The sequence below is a fragment of the Engystomops pustulosus genome, chromosome 6 (assembly GCF_040894005.1).
Source record: "Engystomops pustulosus chromosome 6, aEngPut4.maternal, whole genome shotgun sequence".
Lineage (NCBI taxonomy): Eukaryota > Metazoa > Chordata > Amphibia > Anura > Leptodactylidae > Engystomops > Engystomops pustulosus.
Genome location: NC_092416.1, coordinates 30314673 through 30336791, shown reverse-complemented (window position 1 = coordinate 30336791; position 22119 = coordinate 30314673). Strand labels below are relative to the sequence as shown.

The 22119-nt window shown below is 47.8% G+C and overlaps 1 protein-coding gene across 6 annotated transcripts in view; it reads left to right on the top strand.

Annotated features, from left to right (window-relative positions):
• EPHB2 (EPH receptor B2) overlaps positions 1-22119 on the top strand; it is a 71086-nt gene that overhangs the window by 24816 nt on the left and 24151 nt on the right. For 4 of the 6 annotated variants that reach the window (XM_072155442.1, XM_072155440.1, XM_072155441.1 and 1 more), the window contains exons 2-3: positions 2190-2254; positions 10231-10915. In XM_072155442.1, the coding sequence (XP_072011543.1) occupies positions 2190-2254; positions 10231-10915 (750 nt within the window). Of the gene's footprint in view, positions 1-2189; positions 2255-10230; positions 10916-20058; positions 20174-22119 lie in introns of those variants that run through there. The other 2 variants (XM_072155443.1, XM_072155444.1) reach the window with 2 other exon arrangements.

The following is a 22119-nucleotide window of genomic DNA, read 5'->3' as shown; positions in this document are numbered from 1 at the left end:
TTGACATCAGGACGGGCAGATATAACACAGCTTCTAATAGTTTGGGGCCAACCGGGTAGTGCCCACTGGGTGCCAGCTGTGTAGTTCGTCGAATTGGTCATAGTCTATGGATGTGGTTTCATGTAAAGTCTATAGGTTGTCTGGATCATGATATATAGTGGGAACACTGTCCGGCATCTAGCGATCTCAGGGGTTAAACTTTTAGGGGCTCTATGCTAATGAAGAATGGGGGTGGGGTGGCACATAGAGTTCCGCTCCGGAGTTTATAGAAAGTGTCAGGATTTCTGCAGCTGTAATATAATCCAGACCGCGATGCTCGGTGCTCCGAGCGTCTCCCGGGGACCGCTTACTAGAGATGTGTACAGCACTGTGTATACTAGTAATACAGAGGCTGCAGGATTATAGAGGACTATTATAAGAGGTGTGCTGTGCTGTGTATCAGGGATGTCATCCACAACTACAACGTCTGGGGCGGCAGTAGGATGCGGAGGTGTCCGGTTTACACAATATTCGTAGGCGTGAAGCTGCGTACAGGGAAAGGTTGCATCATTTTCTGGGCTACATGTTTATTCTGGAAAAAAAAATTAAGGAAAAATAAAAGTGTTTGTGTCTGTGAACAGGTCTTAGCAGGTTACTGGCAAGTGAGACAATATTACTGTAATATCACATTATCTGCTGTCCGGAGTGTGCAGTAATACTCCGCTTCACTGTGACTCATCAATAAAACTTACCAATGGAGTTTCCCAATTATATAAATATTATAAATATAATATATGAATTCTATAGGAATCGCCACCGATTGAGCACCTCCGGTAATTGATGACAGCCCAGCGGCTTACAGGTGATATCTTAGGGGACTGCAGCCATCTGTATCCAGAAGTTCTCCGTGTAACCCAGTCCACCATGATGACTTCCTTCATCTACGACTCATCTTTGTACATTTCGCTGCTTCCTCCTTTTCATAGCACATCATCACCTACTCACCAACCACTACGCGGACCTTACATACACCCCTGATACGTTCTGTGCCTTGGATGATGTAGGCCGGAAGCAGACATGTCTCAGTGGTGTAGCCTCAGGCTCTGTCCCGGGAACTCCATTGAGCAGATGTTTGGTTTTCTCACATCTATGACATGTTGTTAAAAACTAACTTCAACTTGAACGTAGATGTTTTTATTTTTCAATGGAGCATTGTGAGATGAGCAACATTTTTTGCCCCTCTTGTCTTCCCTCCATGTGTCTCCCTCTGCTCCTGTAAGGACCCTAGTTTAATGGCGCATCACATTCTATTAAGATGGAGACCTGGCAGGTAGATGGTCCTTCTGCGGTCTGTGAGCTTACCAGTAGTGATATGCACAGTACTACCTCCTCTCCTGGAATTATATATGCACAGTACCACCACCTCTCTTGAGCTATATGTATGCACAGTATCACTTCCCACGGCTGGACTTTTAGTAGGCACAGTATCACTGTGTGCAGTACATGCACAGTACCACTTCCATGTTCGGCGTGCCAGGTGTCCCTCTTAGTGTTTGTTCTCAGTCGCTTCTCATTGATTTTGTTCTTCGGTCTCCACCATCGTGGATCAATATCGGAAGGGAGGGAGATCGTGGTCACGTGACCGTCCCCTGCTACGATAATCTTCCATGCGGCTTCATTAATCGCTCAATCTCTGCATCTTCCCGGGGCTCATTGAAGGCCACCGAAGGGTCACTGTAAAGAAGACGCTGATCGGTACTCAATTTTTAAAGGCGACAAAACCTAAAGGAGAGACAATTCGTTCAGGTGCTGTAAGGAGTACAAAGCAGGACCTATAGGGTTAATATTGAGGACTGACCTGTGATTTACCACTTTAGTACCCGGGGCTCTATGTGATACATTCTTGTAGAGTGGAAGCTCCTTTGATCTGTTGTGTGATTTACCTCTTCAGACTACGATCTCTTGATGTAATTGCTTTACCTCCCTTTAAAGTGTTAGCTCCTAGGGTCATTCCTGTCAGATACCCCATTAAAACGTCAGCTCATGTGGTCACCCCTTAATCAATTTAGGGTTCCAGCTCTTGGGGTCCCCCTGTCGTACATCCATGTAGAATACACAGATCATACTGGGAAGAGTCAGACATTATATCAGCTATTACTGATGCCTCCTCTTCCACTTTTGTTAATTTTTGATTTTTCACTTTGTTTCAGAAACTTTAATGGATTCAACGACTGCAACTGCAGAGCTCGGATGGACCGTGCACCCATCATCAGGGGTAAGTGGCATGGTTAGTGACGGACGATATTGATCAACGTCATTCTGTACAGAACAAGGACCTTCACAGTCATCATGAGATGGAGGGATTAAGATAGTGGTAGGAAATGGAAACAAGGTTTCAGGAGATGTAGGGATCAGGCTGGCCAGGAGATGTAGGGGTCAGGCTGGCCGGGAGATGTAGGGATCAGGCTGGCCAGGAGATGTAGGGATCAGGCTGGCCAGGAGATGTATGGGTCAGGCTGGCCAGGAGATGTAGGGGTCAGGCTGGCCAGGAGATGTAGGGGTCAGGCTGGCCAGGAGATGTAGGGGTCAGGCTGGCCAGGAGATGTAGGGGTCAGGCTGGCCAGGAGATGTAGGGGTCAGGCTGGCCAGGAGATGTAGGGGTCAGGCTGGCCAGGAGATGTAGGGATCAGGCTGGCCAGGAGATGTAGGGGTCAGGCTGGCCAGGAGATGTAGGGGTCAGGCTGGCCAGGAGATGTAGGGATCAGGCAGGCCAGGAGATGTAGGGACCAGGCTGGCCAGGAGATGTAGGGATAAGGCTGGCCAGGAGATGTAGGGGTCAGGCTGGCCAGGAGATGTAGGGATCAGGCTGGCCAGGAGATGTAGGGACCAGGCTGGCCAGGAGATGTAGGGATCAGGCTGGCCAGGAGATGTAGGGGTCAGGCTGGCCAGGAGATGTAGGGACCAGGCTGGCCAGGAGATGTAGGGATCAGGCTGGCCAGGAGATGTAGGGATCAGGCTGGCCAGGAGATGTAGGGATCAGGCTGGCCAGGAGATGTAGGGATCAGGCCGGCCAGGAGATGTAGGGATCAGGCCGACCAGGAGATGTAGGGATCAGGCTGGCCAGGAGATGTAGGGGTCAGGCTGGCCAGGAGATGTAGGGGTCAGGCTGGCCAGGAGATGTAGGGGTCAGGCTGGCCAGGAGATGTAGGGACCAGGCTGGCCAGGAGATGTAGGGATAAGGCTGGCCAGGAGATGTAGGGACCAGGCTGGCCAGGAGATGTAGGGATCAGGCTGGCCAGGAGATGTAGGGACCAGGCTGGCCAGGAGATGTAGGGATCAGGCTGGCCAGGAGATGTAGGGGTCAGGCTGGCCAGGAGATGTAGGGACCAGGCTGGCCAGGAGATGTAGGGATCAGGCTGGCCAGGAGATGTAGGGATCAGGCTGGCCAGGAGATGTAGGGATCAGGCTGGCCAGGAGATGTAGGGATCAGGCCGGCCAGGAGATGTAGGGATCAGGCCGACCAGGAGATGTAGGGATCAGGCTGGCCAGGAGATGTAGGGGTCAGGCTGGCCAGGAGATGTAGGGGTCAGGCTGGCCAGGAGATGTAGGGGTCAGGCTGACCAGGAGATGTAGGGGTCAGGCTGACCAGGAGATGTAGGGGTCAGGCTGGCCAGGAGATGTAGGGATCAGGCTGGCCAGGAGATGTAGGGGTCAGGCTGGCCAGGAGATGTAGGGGTCAGGCTGGCCAGGAGATGTAGGGGTCAGGCTGGCCAGGAGATGTAGGGGTCAGGCTGGCATCTTGGATCGGGCAGATGGGATGTAGGGGGAATTGGTATCAGTGGATGGAGGGTTCAAGACAGTATCAAGAACTAGAGGGATCGGGGTAAAGTTAGCAATCAGACAATTGGACTGGTGTTGGGGCTAGAGGGATTGGGTTAATTTTAGTAATGGTGGAATAAGACTGCTGACAGGGGCTTGAGGGTTTGAGCCAGTGTCTGGAATGGAGGATTTTTAGGTTTGGGGGACCAGATATGGATGACAGACTGAAGGTCACTAATGGTGGTTTGGATAGAAGCATTTGTCTTGCTTTCCATCAGGATGGGGAGGACAAGTGTCAAGGACTTGAGGGTTCACATTGGCATTTGAGGGAAATCTATGGCGTTACATAGAATTTAGAATTTATCTTTGAGATGGGGTAGAGTTACATGACAAATTCAGCTCTTTCCTATCTGTTTTGTGAGGTCATGTTCACTTTTTTGATACTGTAGATGCCGGGTGTCTCCCTGTAGCCCCTCTCCCCATTCATCTGGACGTTACATCCAGATCCAGCACCCCCCATCCCCCCGCTGCGGCTCTGGATCCTGGCCAAACGCTCTTTTTGACACAATTGCTGAAACTTGGTTGGAATAAGAAAAGAATCTGTCAAGAAAAGGGGGATTAAAAGCCGTCAGACAAAACAATGGCCCCTCCCCGAGTACAGGGGGGTAAAGGACCTTGGTAGAGGCACAGGCTGAGACACTGGCCACCATATTCTAAGCAGCATCAGCCCCTAGAGCCAGATCCTACACTTTGATCAGTGGGGGGCAGTAGTCGGTAGGAAAGGCTTGGGTTATGGGGGGAGGCGATCTCCCCTCCTCACTGGATGCCCCAGCCGCCATATTGTCGTCCTTTATCTCTCCTCCCCAACCTGCTAATGAGGCCCAGGACCAGCGCTGAGGAGGCTGAGGGTTATTGTGCTCGTCTCCAGCACTCGGCATGTTAATTAGAGGAGCTGGAGAAAGGCAGAGAGTCCTAATTAACACGGGAGGGCCGAGGGGGGGCACCTGCCTGGTGCGGAGGCCTCTGAGTGACACATTTTCTGGGATTAGTGAGGCTGCCATGCTTTCTGGTGTCAGAGTCTCACAATGAGGCCGCGCTCTCCCCTCCCCCCTGCCCGTCCGTTCTGGTTATTTGGTGGCCATGTTTGCAAAGGAGACAGGTTGTCATGACAACCTAGTGACAGTACGAAATGGAGGGGGGATACCCCGACCCACCCGAGACACTCATTTACTTGTCTTATTACAGAGGAACACACAAAACCTATTCCAGTACAACCACACAATACAAGACGTCGCCAGATCCCAACACGGAGCGATGAACGCCTACGAGACTGTATCACACAAGGCCGGATTAGATACAGCGGCTCAGAATCAAATGTGTGGGATATACACACAGAAGATCAGCACATTGTATTGCAAGATTAGATACAGCATCTCAGAAGACTATCACACAGGGCAAGATTAGATACACAGATTAGGTATCACACAAAGTATGATTAGATACAGCAGCTCAGAAGACTGTATCACACAGGGCAAGATTAGATACACAGATTAGGTATCACACAAAGTATGATTAGATACAGCAGCTCAGAAGACTGTATCACACAGGGCAAGATTAGATACACAGATTAGGTATCACACAAAGTATGATTAGATACAGCAGCTCAGAAGACTGTATCACAGAGGGCAAGATTAGATACACAGATTAGGTATCACACATATCTTGATTAGATACAGCAGCTCAGTAAATGGTATCACACAGAGTATGATTAGATACAGCAGCTCAGTAGAGGGTATTGCACATGAAAAGATTAGATACAGTGGATCAGTAAAAGGGATCACGCATGATATGATTAAAAACAGCACATTAGTAGACTGTATCACACAGGACCATATTAGATACAGCAGCTCAGAAGACTGTATCACACAGGGCAAGATTAGATACACAGATTAGGTATCACACATAGTATGATTAGATACAGCAGCTCAGTAAATGGTATCACACATAGTATGATTAGATACAGCAGCTCAGTAAATGGTATCACACATAGTATGATTAGATACAGCAGCTCAGTAGAGGGTATTGCACATGAAAAGATTAGATACAGTGGGTCAGTAAAAGGGATCACGCATGATATGATTAAAAACGGTACATTAGTAGACTGTATCACACAGGACCATATTAGATACAGTCTTCTGAGCGGCTGTATCACACATGACAAGATGAGTGGCCCAGTAAAGGGTATTGCACATGAAAAGATTAGATACAGTGGATCAGTAGACTGTATCACATATATAAATAAAGGAGTTATCATTATTAAAGGAATTATTATATTACAAATTTGGATACATCGGATCGGTTGATGACGAGATTAGAGACCTAGTAGCCAGTACTGTAAATGGTATACATACAGGCTCTCAGTAGACAGTATTGAACATGAAAAGATTAGATACAGTGGCTCAGCGGACGGTATCACATATTACAAGAATACATACAGAGGTTCAGCAAGGCAGGATTAGATACAGTGACTGGGCAGAGGGAATTGCACATGAAAAGATCAGATACAGTGCTTCACTAGACAGTATCACACATGACAAGATTAGATACAGTTACTCAGTAGACAATATTACAGTATCTTAGCAGAAGGTATCCCACATGACAAGATTAGATACAGCAGTTCAATATACAGTATCACCCGTGAGAAGATTTGATACAGCGGCTTACTATACAGTATCACGCATGAGAAGATTAGATACGGCAGCTAAGTAGACAGTATCACACATGAGAAGATTAGATACTTTCTACTAAAGCACTGTATCACACATGGAAAGATTAGATACAGTCGGGCCGCACTTTCATCGGGTTTCCTGAATATTTCTGTTTTGCGCCGAATTGCCCTGGGTTTTTGGCGCACGCGATAGGATTGCGACGCATCGGCGCCGGCTTGCAGGCAACAGGAATGGGGGGGGGGCGAGGCCGTAGGAAAACCCGACGGATTCGGACAAACAGCGGAATTTAAAAAAGGTTTTGTGTCGCAAGACCATGCACTCACATGCACCAGGACGAAGCCTGTGAACCCCGGCGGACCTCTGCGCAGAAGCGACGGATGCAGGAACTCGGATGCACGATCTTAGTGAATTGCGCCGGACCTCGTCGGACAACGCACCGCGGGATCGCAGCGGGAGCGGGTAAGTAAATCTGTCCCAGTGGCTCAGGAGGCAGTATCACACGTGATTGGATTAGACACAGTGGCTCAGGAGGCAGTATCACACGTGATTGGAATAGACACAGTGGCTCAGGAGGCAGTATCACATGTGATAGGATTAGATACAGTGGCTCAGGAGGAAGTATCACACCTGATAGGGTTAGATACACTGGCTCAGGAGGCAGTATCACACGTGATAGGATTAGATACACTGGTTCAGGTTGAAGTATCACACGTGATAGGATTAGATACAGTGGCTCAGGAGGAAGTATCACACCTGATAGGGTTAGATACAGTGGCTCAGGAGGCAGTATCACACGTGATAGGATTAGATACAGTGGCTCAGGAGGCAGTATCACACGTGATAGGATTAGATACAGTGGCTCAGGAGGCCGTATCACACATGCTAGGATTAGATACAGTGGCTCAGGAGGCAGTATCACATTTGATAGGATTAGATACAGAGGCTCAGGAGACAATATCAGGCTCAGCTATCACGTGATGACATTATGTGTGGGGGTTGGGGTACAGTGATGTATCCGGAGCATTTATCTGTACATTAATAGAATTTCTGGGCCTCGGATCAAACTTCCTCCATGTTGTCTTCTAGCCAAGGCCGTGGTCTGGGATTAACCCTCACTGTCCTGTGGAATCCCAGTCATAGTTTCAGCAATGGGGTTGTAATGGTCAGCAGTGTGTGATATGTATGGAGGTGGGTAGTGGTTAGCAGTGTGTGATATGTATGGAGGAGGAGAGTAGTGGTCAGCAGTGTGTGATATGTATGGAGGTGGGTAGTGGTCAGCAGTGTGTGATATGTATGGAGGAGGAGAGTAGTGGTCAGCAGTGTGTGATATGTATGGAGGAGGGTAGTGGTCAGCAGTGTGTGATATGTATGGAGGTGGGTAGTGGTCAGCAGTGTGTGATATGTATGGAGGAGGAGAGTAGTGGTCAGCAGTGTGTGATATGTATGGAGGTGGGTAGTGGTTAGCAGTGTGTGATATGTATGGAGGAGGGTAGTGGTCAGCAGTGTGTGATATGTATGGAGGAGGGTAGTGGTCAGCAGTGTGTGATATGTATGGAGGAGGGTAGTGGTCAGCAGTGTGTGATATGTGTGGAGGAGGGCAGTGGTCAGCAGTGTGTGATATGTATGGAGGAGGGGGTAGTGGTCAGCAGTGTGTGATATGTATGGAGGAGGGGGTAGTGGTCAGCAGTGTGTGATATGTATGGAAGAGGATAGTGGTCAGCAGTGTGTGATATGTATGGAGGAGGTGGGTAGTGGTCAGCAGTGTGTGATATGTATGGAGGAGGGTAGTGGTCAGCAGTGTGTGATATGTATGGAGGAGGTGGGTAGTGGTCAGCAGTGTGTGATATGTATGGAGGAGGGTAGTGGTCAGCAGTGTGTGATATGTATGGAGGAGGGTAGTGGTAAGCAGTGTGTGATATTTATGGAGGAGGGTAGTGGTCAGCAGTGTGTGATATGTATGGAGGAGGGTAGTGGTCAGCAGTGTGTGATATGTATGGAGGAGGGTAGTGGTCAGCAGTGTGTGATATGTATGGAGGTGGGTAGTGGTCAGCAGTGTGTGATATGTATGGAGGAGGGTAGTGGGCAAAGTTTAGCAGTCTGTGATATGTATGGAGGAGGGTAGTGGTCCGCAGTGTGTGATATGTATGGAGGAGGGTAGTGGTCAGCAGTGTGTGATATGTATGGAGGAGGGTAGTGGTCAGCAGTGTGTGATATGTATGGAGGAGGGTAGTGGTCCGCAGTGTGTGATATGTATGGAGGAGAGTAGTGGTCGGCAGTGTGTAATATGTATGGAGGAGGGTAGTGGTCAGCAGTGTGTGATATGTGTGGAGGAGGGCAGTGGTAAGCAATGTGTGATATGTATGGAGGAGGGTAGTGTTCAGCAGTGTGTGATATGTATGGAGGAGGGTAGTGGTCAGCAGTGTGTGATATGTATGGAGGAGGGTAGTGGTCAGCAGTGTGTGATATGTATGGAGGAGGGTAGTGGTCAGCAGTGTGTGATATGTATGGAGGAGGGTAGTGGTCAGCAGTGTGTGATATGTATGGAGGTGGGTAGTGGTCAGCAGTGTGTGATATGTATGGAGGAGGGTAGTGGGCAAAGTTTAGCAGTCTGTGATATGTATGGAGGAGGGTAGTGGTCCGCAGTGTGTGATATGTATGGAGGAGGGTAGTGGTCAGCAGTGTGTGATATGTATGGAGGAGGGTAGTGGTCAGCAGTGTGTGATATGTATGGAGGAGGGTAGTGGTCCGCAGTGTGTGATATGTATGGAGGAGAGTAGTGGTCGGCAGTGTGTAATATGTATGGAGGAGGGTAGTGGTCAGCAGTGTGTGATATGTGTGGAGGAGGGCAGTGGTAAGCAATGTGTGATATGTATGGAGGAGGGTAGTGTTCAGCAGTGTGTGATATGTATGGAGGAGGGTAGTGGTCAGCAGTGTGTGATATGTATGGAGGAGGGTAGTGGTCAGCAGTGTGTGATATGTATGGAGGAGGGTAGTGGTCAGCAGTGTGTGATATGTATGGAGGAGGGTAGTGGGCAAAGTTTAGCAGTCTGTGATATGTATGGAGGAGGGTAGTGGGCAAAGTTTAGCAGTCTGTGATATGTATGAAGGGTAGTGGTCAGCAGTGTGTGATATGTATGGAGGGTAGTGGTCAACAGTATCTAATTCTATAAAATGTACAAAATATCCTATTCTTGTTACCTTTTATCTCCTGCATGGTTCTGTTTGACTTCTATTTGCTAGGATTTGCTAAGAGAACCTATGACATCTGTATGGACTGTGCTGCTGACTATAATTAGGGAGAACTATGTAAGTTTTTCCTTTGAACAACCCATACAGTGGCTGCTCTTGGAAGGAATCATGCTTCTTGGTGAATGTATCTTTTTCTCTGTTCCATCATTTTCGTATATATCCCGGACGAGCCCCCAATCTTGGTAAAGAAAACATTTTATCGATTGCACTCGCATTTTGCTCTGCATTTCTTGGAAGGAAAAGTCAACACTATAAGCCACATATCAAAACACACTGAAAGTCTACAGGTGCTACACAATTTTTTTAGATTTGTTTTGGGGTTTTTTTGTCCGTTTTGTGTGTCCTTGTAACTTGGTGTAGAGGATAAGGGTTTTAGCACCTGTCATATATGGAAGAGATGATCTGTGTTGTACTCCATTTCTGTGTAGTTATGTTGTATGTTTCTTTCATGCAGTGGGAAGAGGTGAGTGGCTATGATGAGAACATGAACACCATTCGGACTTACCAAGTGTGCAACGTCTTTGAGTCCAGTCAGAATAACTGGCTAAGAACGAAGTACATCCGGCGGCGTGGAGCGCACAGGATCCATGTGGAGATGAAGTTCTCAGTCCGGGACTGTAGCAGCATTCCCAATGTCCCAGGCTCCTGTAAAGAGACCTTTAACCTTTACTATTTTGAATCGGATAGTGACTCCGCCACTAAAACTTACCCTCTCTGGATGGAGACCCCATGGGCCAAGGTGGACACCATAGCTGCCGATGAGAGCTTCTCTCAGGTGGATTTGGGGGGTCGTGTGATGAAGATTAACACTGAGGTGCGAAGTTTTGGACCGGTTTCTAAAAATGGGTTTTACCTGGCCTTCCAGGATTATGGTGGCTGTATGTCTCTTATTGCTGTGCGAGTTTTTTACCGGAAGTGCCCGCGGGTGATTCAGAATGGCGCAATATTTCAGGAAACTTTGTCGGGAGCAGAGAGCACCTCTTTAGTGGCAGCTCGTGGGAGTTGTATACCCAATGCGGAGGAAGTTGATGTGCCAATTAAACTGTACTGTAATGGAGATGGAGAATGGCTGGTGCCCATCGGCCGCTGTATGTGTAAAGCTGGTTACGAATCAGTGGAGAACGGAACCGTATGCAGAGGTAAATATACATGTCTTAAGTGTTGATTGTATATTATGTGTATATGTGTATTACACAACATATCTACCCTCCTCAAATTCTATGGTATAGATACCTGGATATAATATGTTCTTTTGAAGGTCTTAAAATTAGGTCACTTAAAACTCAGATGAAGAACATCTCACAAACCAGTTTCCACAGGTTCAATATTAGTTTACCAGGAATAAACCCAAAATGAAAAAGCCATGTGTAAAATTACCCCCCATGAATCAGCGTCTTCTAGAACTTTACAGCAATGACTTGTAGTTATTATATTCTGTGTCTATCTCATAGTGTTGTGAAGGAAGTTTGGGCTACTCTTCCTTCACGTTATTGAGGTTTAAGGTCCTGTACCACCTTTTCAATAGAGTTGAGGTCTGGACTGTATCATTGAAACACATGATTTCTCTTCTTTTTCACCCATTCTGTTGTGGATTTGTTGCCATGATCATAGTCCTGTTGTAGAACCCAGTTTTGGCCAAGCTTTAGCTGTTGGATAGATGTCTTCATATTGAACTTCTCTGTATATCAAAGTATTATGAAGTCAATGTTGTATTTGAAGGTGCCCAGCCTGTAAAATAAAGTATCAGTCATATCCCCTCCACCATGCTGGACACTTGTGTAGAAAGGGTTTGGTCCGATGTGTGTTTTCCACATGCAGTGCTATAAATTACGGCCACTTTGTTCTTGTCTGTCTAAAGAATTGTATTACAGAAGTCTTGTGGTTTGTTCCTATGAAACTCTACAAGCGTCATCCGAGGTTTTCTCTTGGTCATCCTTCCATAGTTGTTCAGAATTTTCCAGGTTGTACTGTCATGAACTTGAACATGCAACATGCCAACTGAGTGTTTTTATGTGGTAACATAACATGTTCTAGTTCATGACTGTACATGGATGCCGTAAGGGGTAACACCTCGAATATGGGGTGGTTTATTTTATTGACCATATTTTCGGGCATTATATTTGAGGCAGTATTTGTATGTGGTAGAATATTGCACACAGGAGAAATTACGTGTTCATATACCTATGTAAGTATATTATACGGACGATGTGAGACTATATATTTTTGATGGATATGATGTCCTGGGAGTGGACAGTAATTTACAGCTGGTCTTGAACTATTTTTGAAAAATTAGATTTTTTGAGCTTCAGTCGCAACCAAGCCACCCCCTTATGGGCGACTCTCCCAACCAGAGTACTTAATACTGCATTGCACTAATCTGCTGAAAAATTTAGACTCCCAGGTCTAACACCCCCCCCCCCCCAAAAAAAAATGGGAGGATAATAACAAGGTGGTTTGTCCGTGTTTTGTGTTTGTCTGGCTACTTCATTCTGTCACCGCCGTCACCCATCTCGTTGTTATGAGGATGGTGTCACATGAAATAAATAGGTCCATGAAAAATTATTTCTCATAGGAACGGACTATTGCCCTTTTAGTACTTTGGTTACTGTTTGAGTAAAATCCATTAATCTACAATGTGGAGACGCCATTTGGTGGCATCTGTGGTGGGTGTATTACGTTTTGCCTCAGTCATTGATTTATGTTACTGTGGTAGCTGTGCTATTCATCAGGTGTCCCGTGCGTCCAATGCAGTGTAGATAAGGATGATGATAATGATGGCGCTTTGGATAAGGATGATGTTTTAGATGTGTTGATGAAGTACAAGTGCGGAGGATGATCGTGGTGTAATCTGTATGAATGAGTGTATGAATGAATCATGGCCAGATGGTGTGATGTAGATAAGTATGAGGTACGGTACAATTGATGAGGAGGAGGACAATGTGGATAAGTATGATGATCTCCATGACGAGGAGCACAGTGTGGATTAGGGTAATGGTCCAGATGAGGAGAAAGAGAGTCTTGTTAAGGTTCATGGTACTGATGATGATGGTGAAGAGGACAATGTGGATAGCAGAGATGGTGAGAATGACGGTGTGAATAAGGATAATGGTTTGGATGAGGAGGACATTGTGGATCAGGCCCATTGATTTCTGATAATGATGATGACAAAGAAGAGCAGTGTGGATAGGAGAGATTGGTTGACGGTGAGGCAGGTGGAGTAGATAAGGATAATTCTCTGGGTGATGTGTAGGAGGAGGACAGTATGGATGGGGACATTTATGAGAAGTCTCTGAGAGCAGAACTGTTCCCGTTGCACCCAATCAGAGGTCAGCTTCCATTTTCCAACAGCTGTTTATAATATAAAAGCTGTGCTCTGATTAGTTGTCATGCGATTAGATATGGTGCGGAGGAGGATACACATGGTGGTCCAGATGCTGGAACACAGTGTGGATAATGGTGATGGTCTGGTTTATGAGAAGAACAAATTTGTCCATGATGAGGAGGACAGTTTGGATAAGGAGGAGGAGTTGAGTAAGAATGAAGTCTTCCTTATCATCATCCGGACCATGTGGATGAAGATGATGGATTTGATGATGAGGAAGAGGAGGGCAGTGTAGATACAATGATGATCCAGGTTGGTGATGTGGAGAAGTATAATGCTGTGGTTTAGGTGTATGTTTGATTTCTATGTAAAGACTTTTGTAATTTTATACTTGACTTTATCCTCCTGTGGATCGCAGCTTCCTTACTGGTACTTTACTGGTAAATACAATTTCTTCGAGCCTGTTCACATGGTGTTGCCGCAGGTACCATGTTGAAGGTAAGACGGATGACCACACATGGGTTAGTCCTATTGAATAGCACTAAACCTGTGTGTGAATCTGCCCCATGCAATGCTTCAAGCCCACAACAGAAACAAAATATATGAACGTGTCCCTAGTTGGTTCTTCGGGTTTTACATTGGGGAGAGTAGCCATTGTCTATACACTGTACCAAGTGTATCAAGCGAAACCGTTAGTTGAATGCTGTACCCGTCCTTTCACCTATACAGTAGATATTAGGTGCCACTTCTGATGGCCCTATATTACCTGTTACCTCTGGTGCTTCTAGACCTTGGTATCCAGTTCTTGATATATGGTGGCTCTTGTATCTGATGGCCTCTAGTATATATTGGCTTTACCTTGTTCCCCATGGAGCACAGTGATCCTTATATTTTGGGACTATGTATTTAGTGGCCCCCGATATCTGAAACCTCTTGGTATTTAGTGGGGTTTCGATGGTTTCATAACCTTTAGTTTTCTGTGACCCTCTTTATCTGTTGGTCCTTAGAATCTAGTAGCTCTTCCTTCTGGTGGCTTTCATCTAGATATGGTAGTTCATATCTAGAGAAATGTAGTATTTATGGCTTCTTGGAACAGGTTGAATTACCTGTAACTCCGAGTTCTTAGTGTCTCGTTTTATCTTTAGGATTATGCTGTATCTGTGTTCCCCAGTATCTTGAAGTTCTCGGTCTGTATATACCAACACTGTATATTTGGTGGTCTCTGATATAGCATGATATGGGTGTCCTAAGTGGTGCTCTGGTATCTGGTTGCCTTTGTTGTGTACATAGGATGGAATTGTTACTTTCTTACACGTTGGGTCGTGGAGTTGACATGGAGCAGTTCAGTAATGTTGTAGTAGAAACTCTTTGTATTCCCTTGGTCTAGTCCTTGTGGTCTGAGGGACACCTGTGCACCCTGTAGATGAAAGGCTGTGCTCCTCTGGTATCTTTGTGGCATCAGTGCAGTGTTTGGTGGATGTAATGAAAGACACCTGGCATTAGTCACCCTTTTAGTACATCCCAGCCACCATGCTTCATCCAAAGTATTATCAGATGTTCCTGCAGAGAGTGGTTAACCCCTGCGGTTGCTTTATCATAGAGGTTACGTGAGCTCCATCACTATAGTTGTGCCACTGCATCCACAGCCACAGCCACAAAGTATGTTTTGCATGGTGCTCTGCAGAGCATTACTTTATCCATCCGTATAACATAATCCACTGCAGAACATGACTCATTGGGGCACATTTACTAAGGGTCATGCGCTGCACTTTTGTCAGACCCTGCACGTTCTTCATGGCTAGAACGGCTTGCACAGGTATCTAAGAAGTGTCTGTGCTGTGATTGCGGCACATGTGACCCTTTTGTGGCGCAGCTGCTCTGGCTTCCTTGTGGCACGAATTAGGTGGCGTGCCGTTGGACGGGCCGACTGATTCAGACCGAGCGCCATATTTAACTTTCATATTGTGCTGCACACCCTACGTTAAAGGTGCACAATAAAAAAGATAGCGAACTCTGTCGTACCAGTGTTGGGAAGCGCCAGATGAATGATTTTAGTGGATCGCCGCACGCAGCATAGATGGACAATGAACTGTCCGAATTTGTAAGTAAATGTGCCTCATTGTATCTGTATGGCATAGTCTCCTGCAGATCATTACTGCTTTCATTTTGGGGTTGTAGCATTGAAGTAAGATGGTCATTAACGGGGATACAAATTAGTATGGAAAGCACTATTGCGTACAAAATTAATTGCCCATGGGTGGGATGTGGTTAGGTGATTAGGAACTGTTGGTGAGGTTAGGTGGTCACAGCCGTGTGCTTGAGCCCATAGAAGTAATGAGGGAAGTGTGCTAGGTGCTGAAAAAATGTCTAGTACACGTCCCCATTTCACGTTCATATGTTTGAAGCCTTAGGTCGTGAGGTTGGATAAGGTTAGGTGGTCGCTATTGGGTGGTGAGGTCAAGTGGTCGCTATTATGTGGCGAGGTTAGCTGGTCGTTGCTGAATGGCGAGGTTAGCTGGTCGCCGTTGGGTGGAAGGATAGATGGTTGCCGTTGGGGAATGAGGTTGGGTGATGAGGTTAGGTGGTCGCTGTATAATGGTGAGGTTAGGTGGTCGCTGTGGGATGGTGAGGTTGGGTGGTCGCTGTGGGATGGTGAGGTTGGGTGGTCCCTGTGGGATGGTGAGGTTAAGCGGTCGCTGTTGGATGGAGATGGAGAAGTTAGGTGGTTGCTGTTGGTTGGTGAGGTTAGGTGGTCGCTGTATAATGGTGAGGTTAGGTGGCCGCTGTGGGATGGTGAGGTTGGGTGGTCGCTGTGGGATGGTGAGGTTGGGCGGTCGCTGTTGGGCAGTGAGGTTGAGTGGTCGCTGTTGGGCAGTGAGGTTAGGTGGTCGCTGTGGGATGTGAGGTTAGGTGGTCGCTGTTATGTGGCGAGGTTAGGTTGTCGCTTTTGGGTGGTGAGGTTAGGTGGTCGTTGTTGAGTAGCGAGGTTAGTTGGTCGTTGTTGAGTGGCGAGGTTAGCTGGTCGCCGTTGGGTGGAAGGCTGGGTGGTCGCCGTTGGGGAATGAGGTTGGATGGTGAGGTTAGGTGGTCGCTGTTGGATGGTGAGGTTAGGTGGTCGCTGTTGGATGGAGATGGAGAAGTTAGGTGGTTGCTGTTGGTTGGTGAGGTTAGGTGGTTGCTGTTGGTTGGTGAGGTTAGGTGGTCGCTGGGGGATGGTGAGGTTAGGTGGTCACTGTGGGATGGTGAGGTTAGGTGGTCGCTGTGGGATGGTGAGGTTAGGTGGTCGCTGTGGGATGGTGAGGTTAGGTGGTCGCTGTGGGATGGTGAGGTTAGGTGGTCGCTGTGGGATGGTGAGGTTAGGTGGTCGCTGTGGGATGGTGAGGTTAGGTGGTCGCTGTGTGATGGTGAGGTTGGGTGGTCGCTGTTGGGTAGTGAGGTTGAGTGGTCACTGTTGGGTAGTGAGGTTGAGTGGTCACTGTTGGGTAGTGAGGTTGAGTGGTCACTGTTGCGTAGTGAGGTTGAGTGGTCACTGTTGGGTAGTGAGGTTGAATGGTCGCTGTTGGGTAGTGAGGTTGGGTGGTAGCTGTTGGGTAGTGAGGTTGGGTGGTCGCTGTTGGGTGGTGAGCTTGGGTGGTTGCTGTTGGGCGGTGAGGTTGGGTGGTCGCTGTTGGGCAGTGAGGTTGGGTGGTCGCTGTGGGAAGGTGAGCTTAGGTGGTCGCTGTGGGATGGTGAGGTTGGGTGGTCGCTATGGGATGGTGAGGTTGGGCGGTCGCTGTTGGGTATTGAGGTTGAGTGGTCACTGTTGGGTAGTGAGGTTGGGTGGTTGCTGTTGGGTAGTGAGGTTGGGTGGTCGCTGTTGGGTGGTGAGGTTGGGTGGTTGCTGTTGGGTGGTGAGGTTGGGTGGTTGCTGTTGGGTAGTGAGGTTGAGTGGTCGCTGTTGGGTAGTGAGGTTAGGTGGTTACTATAGAGGATTTAGTGAGGTTTGGTGCTCGTACTTTTTGTGCATTTTGAAGTCAGGAGACCCCTATTGAGGTGACATCTTACAGCAGTGAGGCAATGTGAACAATGACTATTGGGTGCATTGGGTCAGGTGTTCATTATTGGAGTACAGTGAAGTAAGGGGAAGACTACTGTTGGGTGCAGTGAGGTCATTTTTGGGGAGTATGGTGATTGGAGGAGCTGTACTTGATGATGTACTGATGTGTGCTCCCAGTGGTTGCTGATGCTGAGGGACTGATGCTCTGGTGAAGGCTGCAGAGAGCTGGAGCCGTACATTTGCCTTTAAGACGTATCTGTCATCTCCCGAGTCACAGAATGTGTGTGCTGTAGTAGTGTGCGGGTGTCTCGGCGGCTGTTGGCGGCAGGATACGTCTTTGTCAAAGCTTTGGAAGCCTCCAACCTTCTCTAATTAAAGACAATTACTGCTTTCAGCCCTTCTCTCAGCTCCGCTCCGCTGTTTGCAAACACGCAGCTGCCGAGGCTTTTGTCGCAGCTTTTCCTCCCTCCTCCCTCCTGTCACGTCTCGTCCTTTACACACGGCGCGCTCCCTGCCACGTAACTGCTATCCTTGGAAGGGTTAAATAATGCTGGCGGTACTTCAGCGGGTTAGTGGCAGTGCCCCCTGTAGCCACGTGTGTGTCATAGCATGGATATTCATAGATAGCGGGGAGAGGGCATATATCATCTCATCCAGGCTGGGCGATGGATGGCTGCAAGACTGGAACATGGGAATATATGTGACTGTATGATGGAGCCATATGTGTAGGATGTGACTGTATCATGGAGCCGTATGTGTAGGATGTGACTGTATGATGGAGCCATATGTGTAGGATATGGCCGTATGATGGAGCCATATGTGTATGATGTGACTGTATGATGGAGCCATATGTGTAGGATGTGACTGTATGATGGAGCCATATGTGTAGGATGTGACTGTATGATGGAGCCATATGTGTAGGATGTGACTGTATGATGGAGTCATACGTGTAGGATGTGACTGTATGATGGAGCCATACGTGTATGATGTGACTGTATGATGGAGCCATATGTGTAGGATGTGACTGTATGATGGAGCCATATGTGTAGGATGTGACTGTATGATGGAGCCATATGTGTAGGATGTGACTGTATGATGGAGCCATATGTGTAGGATGTGACTGTATGATGGAGTCATATGTGTAGGATGTGACTGTATGATGGAGCCATATGTGTAGGATGTGACTGTATGATGGAGTCATATGTGTAGGATGTGACTGTATGATGGAGTCATATGTGTAGGATGTGACTGTATGATGGAGCCATACGTGTATGATGTGACTGTATGATGGAGCCATATGTGTAGGATGTGGCTGTATGATGGAGTCATATGTGTAGGATGTGACTGTATGATGGAGCCATATGTGTAGGATGTGACTGTATGATGGAGTCATATGTGTTGGATGTGACTGTATGATGGAGTCATATGTGTAGGATGTGACTGTATGATGGAGCCATACGTGTATGATGTGACTGTATGATGGAGCCATATGTGTAGGATGTGACTGTATGATGGAGTCATATGTGTAGGATGTGACTGTATGATGGAGTCATATGTGTAGGATGTGACTGTATGATGGAGCCATACGTGTATGATGTGACTGTATGATGGAGTCATATGTGTAGGATTTTACTGTATGATGGAGTCATATGTGTAGGATTTTACTGTATGATGGAGCCATGTATGTAGGATGTGACTGTATGATGGAGCCATATGTGTAGGATGTGGCTGTTTGATGGAACCATATGTGTAGGATGTGGCTGTATGATGGAGTCATATGTGTAGGATATGGCTGTATGATGGAGCCGTATGTTTAGGAAATGGCTGTATGATGGAGCCATATGTGCATGATGTGACTGTTTGCTGGAGCCATATGTGTAGGATGTTGCTGTATAATGGAGCCATATGTGTAGGATGTGACTGTATCATGGAGCCATATGTGTAAGATGTGACTGTATGATGGAGCCATATGTGTAGGACGTGGCTGTATTGTATATTCTGCAGTATATCATGGGGCGGTATACTGGGATTGTGTATAGTAGGACGGTAGATTATACAGTATATGTTGGATTAAAGGACAAAAAAAGAAACACAAGCGCATGTACAGTGCAGTATGTTCATGCACCGTCATCACATGCAGTTATGCTCACCTCTCCGGGTTGTGACAATGTAACAACCACTTAAACATTATACATTGTGTATTTGTTGTGGTCCGGTGTATACATTGTAGCAGTCAGACTGAGACGGTGTCAGAGTTGGGCGGTGGTATTTTGCAGTCAGATGTATATGGTGCAGCAGTATGTCACGCTTTGATGTGTACGGTGTGGCGGTATGTTTTTATCGGATGTGATTTGTCTGGTGGTATGTCAGGGTGGAACTTGCATTTTGTATTTTGTGGTTGGATTAGTATGATGCCGCTGTTTGTTATAGTTGGCTGTGTATGATGTAGCGGTATGTTGAGGGCCGATGTGTACGGTGGGGCTGTATATTGAGACTGGATGCTGATGGTGGGGATGTATATCGTACTGAAATGTGTATTTTACCCCAATATGTGGGGCGAAATGTATATGTTACAGCAGTGTGTCATGGCGGGACGTGTATGGTGTGGCGGTATATACTAAGCCTGACATTGAGAAATGCTGTACTGTACCCTGATATTACCAGCTTAACCCCCTCTGGTTGGATACTTTGGCTCTGCTCCTGCTTTTCCAAGAAAATGTTTTCCTCTTTGAGCTGGAGAGCTGTGCCGGAGGAGCCTACCTCTCCACAAATCACCCGGGACCAGGGCTGCAGCACTCAAGGGGTTAACCATGTGGGGAAGAGGCGCTGGGGAAGTTAATGTGATGGGAAAGTGGGCCGCAATTTTTTTTTTGAATGGGTTAAGAGTATGACGGGGAGGGGGCTGCACCACTGGAAGGGTTAATGCTGAGATGGGGGAGGGGCTGCTGAGCTACAATGAAAGGAATCTCCTGGAGCTTGGTTTTTGCTGGAAAATCTCTTTATCTCCAGAGCCCAATGTGATTGCTCTGCCCTGTGCATGTATGTGACTGCTGTGCGCTCTGCGCTGTACATGTATGTGACTGCTGTGCGCTCTGCGCTGTGCATGTATGTGACTGCTGTGCATGTATGTGACTGCTGTGCGCTCTGCGCTGTGCATGTATGTGACTGCTGTGCGCTCTGGGCTGTGCATGTATGTGACTGCTGTGCGCTCTGCGCTGTGCATGTATGTGACTGATGTGCGCTGTGCATGTATGTGACTGCTGTGCGCTCTGCACTGTGCATGTATGTGACTGCTCTGCACTGTGCATGTATGTGACTGCTGTGCGCTCTGCACTGTGCATGTATGTGACTGCTGTGCGCTCTGCACTGTGCATGTATGTGACTGCTGTGCGCTCTGCATGTATGTGACTGCTGTGCGCTCTGCATGTATGTGACTGCTGTGCGCTCTGCACTGTGCATGTATGTGACTGCTGTGCGCTCTGCACTGTGCATGTATGTGACTGCTGTGCGCTCTGCACTGTGCATGTATGTGACTGCTATGCGCTGTGCACTGTGCATGTATGTGATTGCTGTGCGCTCTGCGCTGTGCATGTATGTGACTGCTGTGCGCTCTGCGCTGTGCATGTACGTGACTGCTGTGCGCTCTGCACTGTGCATGTATGTGACTGCAGTGCGCTCTGCACTGTGCATGTATGTGACTGCTGTGCGCTCTGCACTGTGCATGTATGTGACTGCTGTGCGCTCTGCACTGTGCATGTATGTGACTGCTGTGCGCTCTGCACTGTGCATGTATGTGACTGCTGTGCGCTCTGCACTGTGCATTTATGTGACTGCTGTGCGCTCTGCACTGTGCATGTATGTGACTGCTGTGCGCTGTGCATGTATGTGACTGCTGTGTGCTCTGCGCTGTGCATGTATGTGATTGCTGTGCGCTCTGCGCTGTGCATGTATGTGACTGCTGTGCGCTCTGCGCTGTGCATGTATGTGACTGTTGTGCGCTATGCGCTGTGCATGTATGTGACTGCTGTGCACTGTGCATGTATGTGACTGCTGTGCACTGTGCATGTATGTGACTGCTGTGCGCTCTGCACTGTGCATGTATGTGACTGCTGTGCGCTCTGCACTGTGCATGTATGTGACTGCTGTGCGCTCTGCACTGTGCATGTATGTGACTGCTATGTGCTCTGCGCTGTACATGTATGTGACTGCTGTGCGCTCTGCGCTGTGCATGTATGTGACTGCTGTGCGCTCTGCGCTGTGCATGTATGTGACTGCTGTGCGCTCTGCGCTGTGCATGTATGTGACTGCTGTGCGCTCTGCGCTGTGCATGTATGTGACTGCTGTGCGCTGTGCATGTATGTGACTGCTGTGCGCTCTGCACTGTGCATGTATGTGACTGCTGTGCGCTGTGCATGTATGTGACTGCTGTGCGCTGTGCATGTATGTGACTGCTGTGCGCTCTGCGCTGTGCATGTATGTGACTGCTGTGCGCTCTGCACTGTGCATGTATGTGACTGCTGTGCGCTCTGCACTGTGCATTTATGTGACTGCTGTGCGCTCTGCACTGTGCATGTATGTGACTGCTGTGCGCTGTGCATGTATGTGACTGCTGTGCGCTCTGCGCTGTGCATGTATGTGATTGCTGTGCGCTCTGCGCTGTGCATGTATGTGACTGCTGTGCGCTCTGCGCTGTGCATGTACGTGACTGCTGTGCGCTATGCGCTGTGCATGTATGTGACTGTTGTGCGCTATGCGCTGTGCATGTATGTGACTGTTGTGCGCTATGCGCTGTGCATGTATGTGACTGCTGTGCACTGTGCATGTATGTGACTGCTGTGCGCTCTGCACTGTGCATGTATGTGACTGCTGTGCGCTCTGCACTGTGCATGTATGTGACTGCTGTGCGCTCTGCACTGTGCATGTATGTGACTGCTGTGCGCTCTGCACTGTGCATGTATGTGACTGCTATGTGCTCTGCGCTGTAC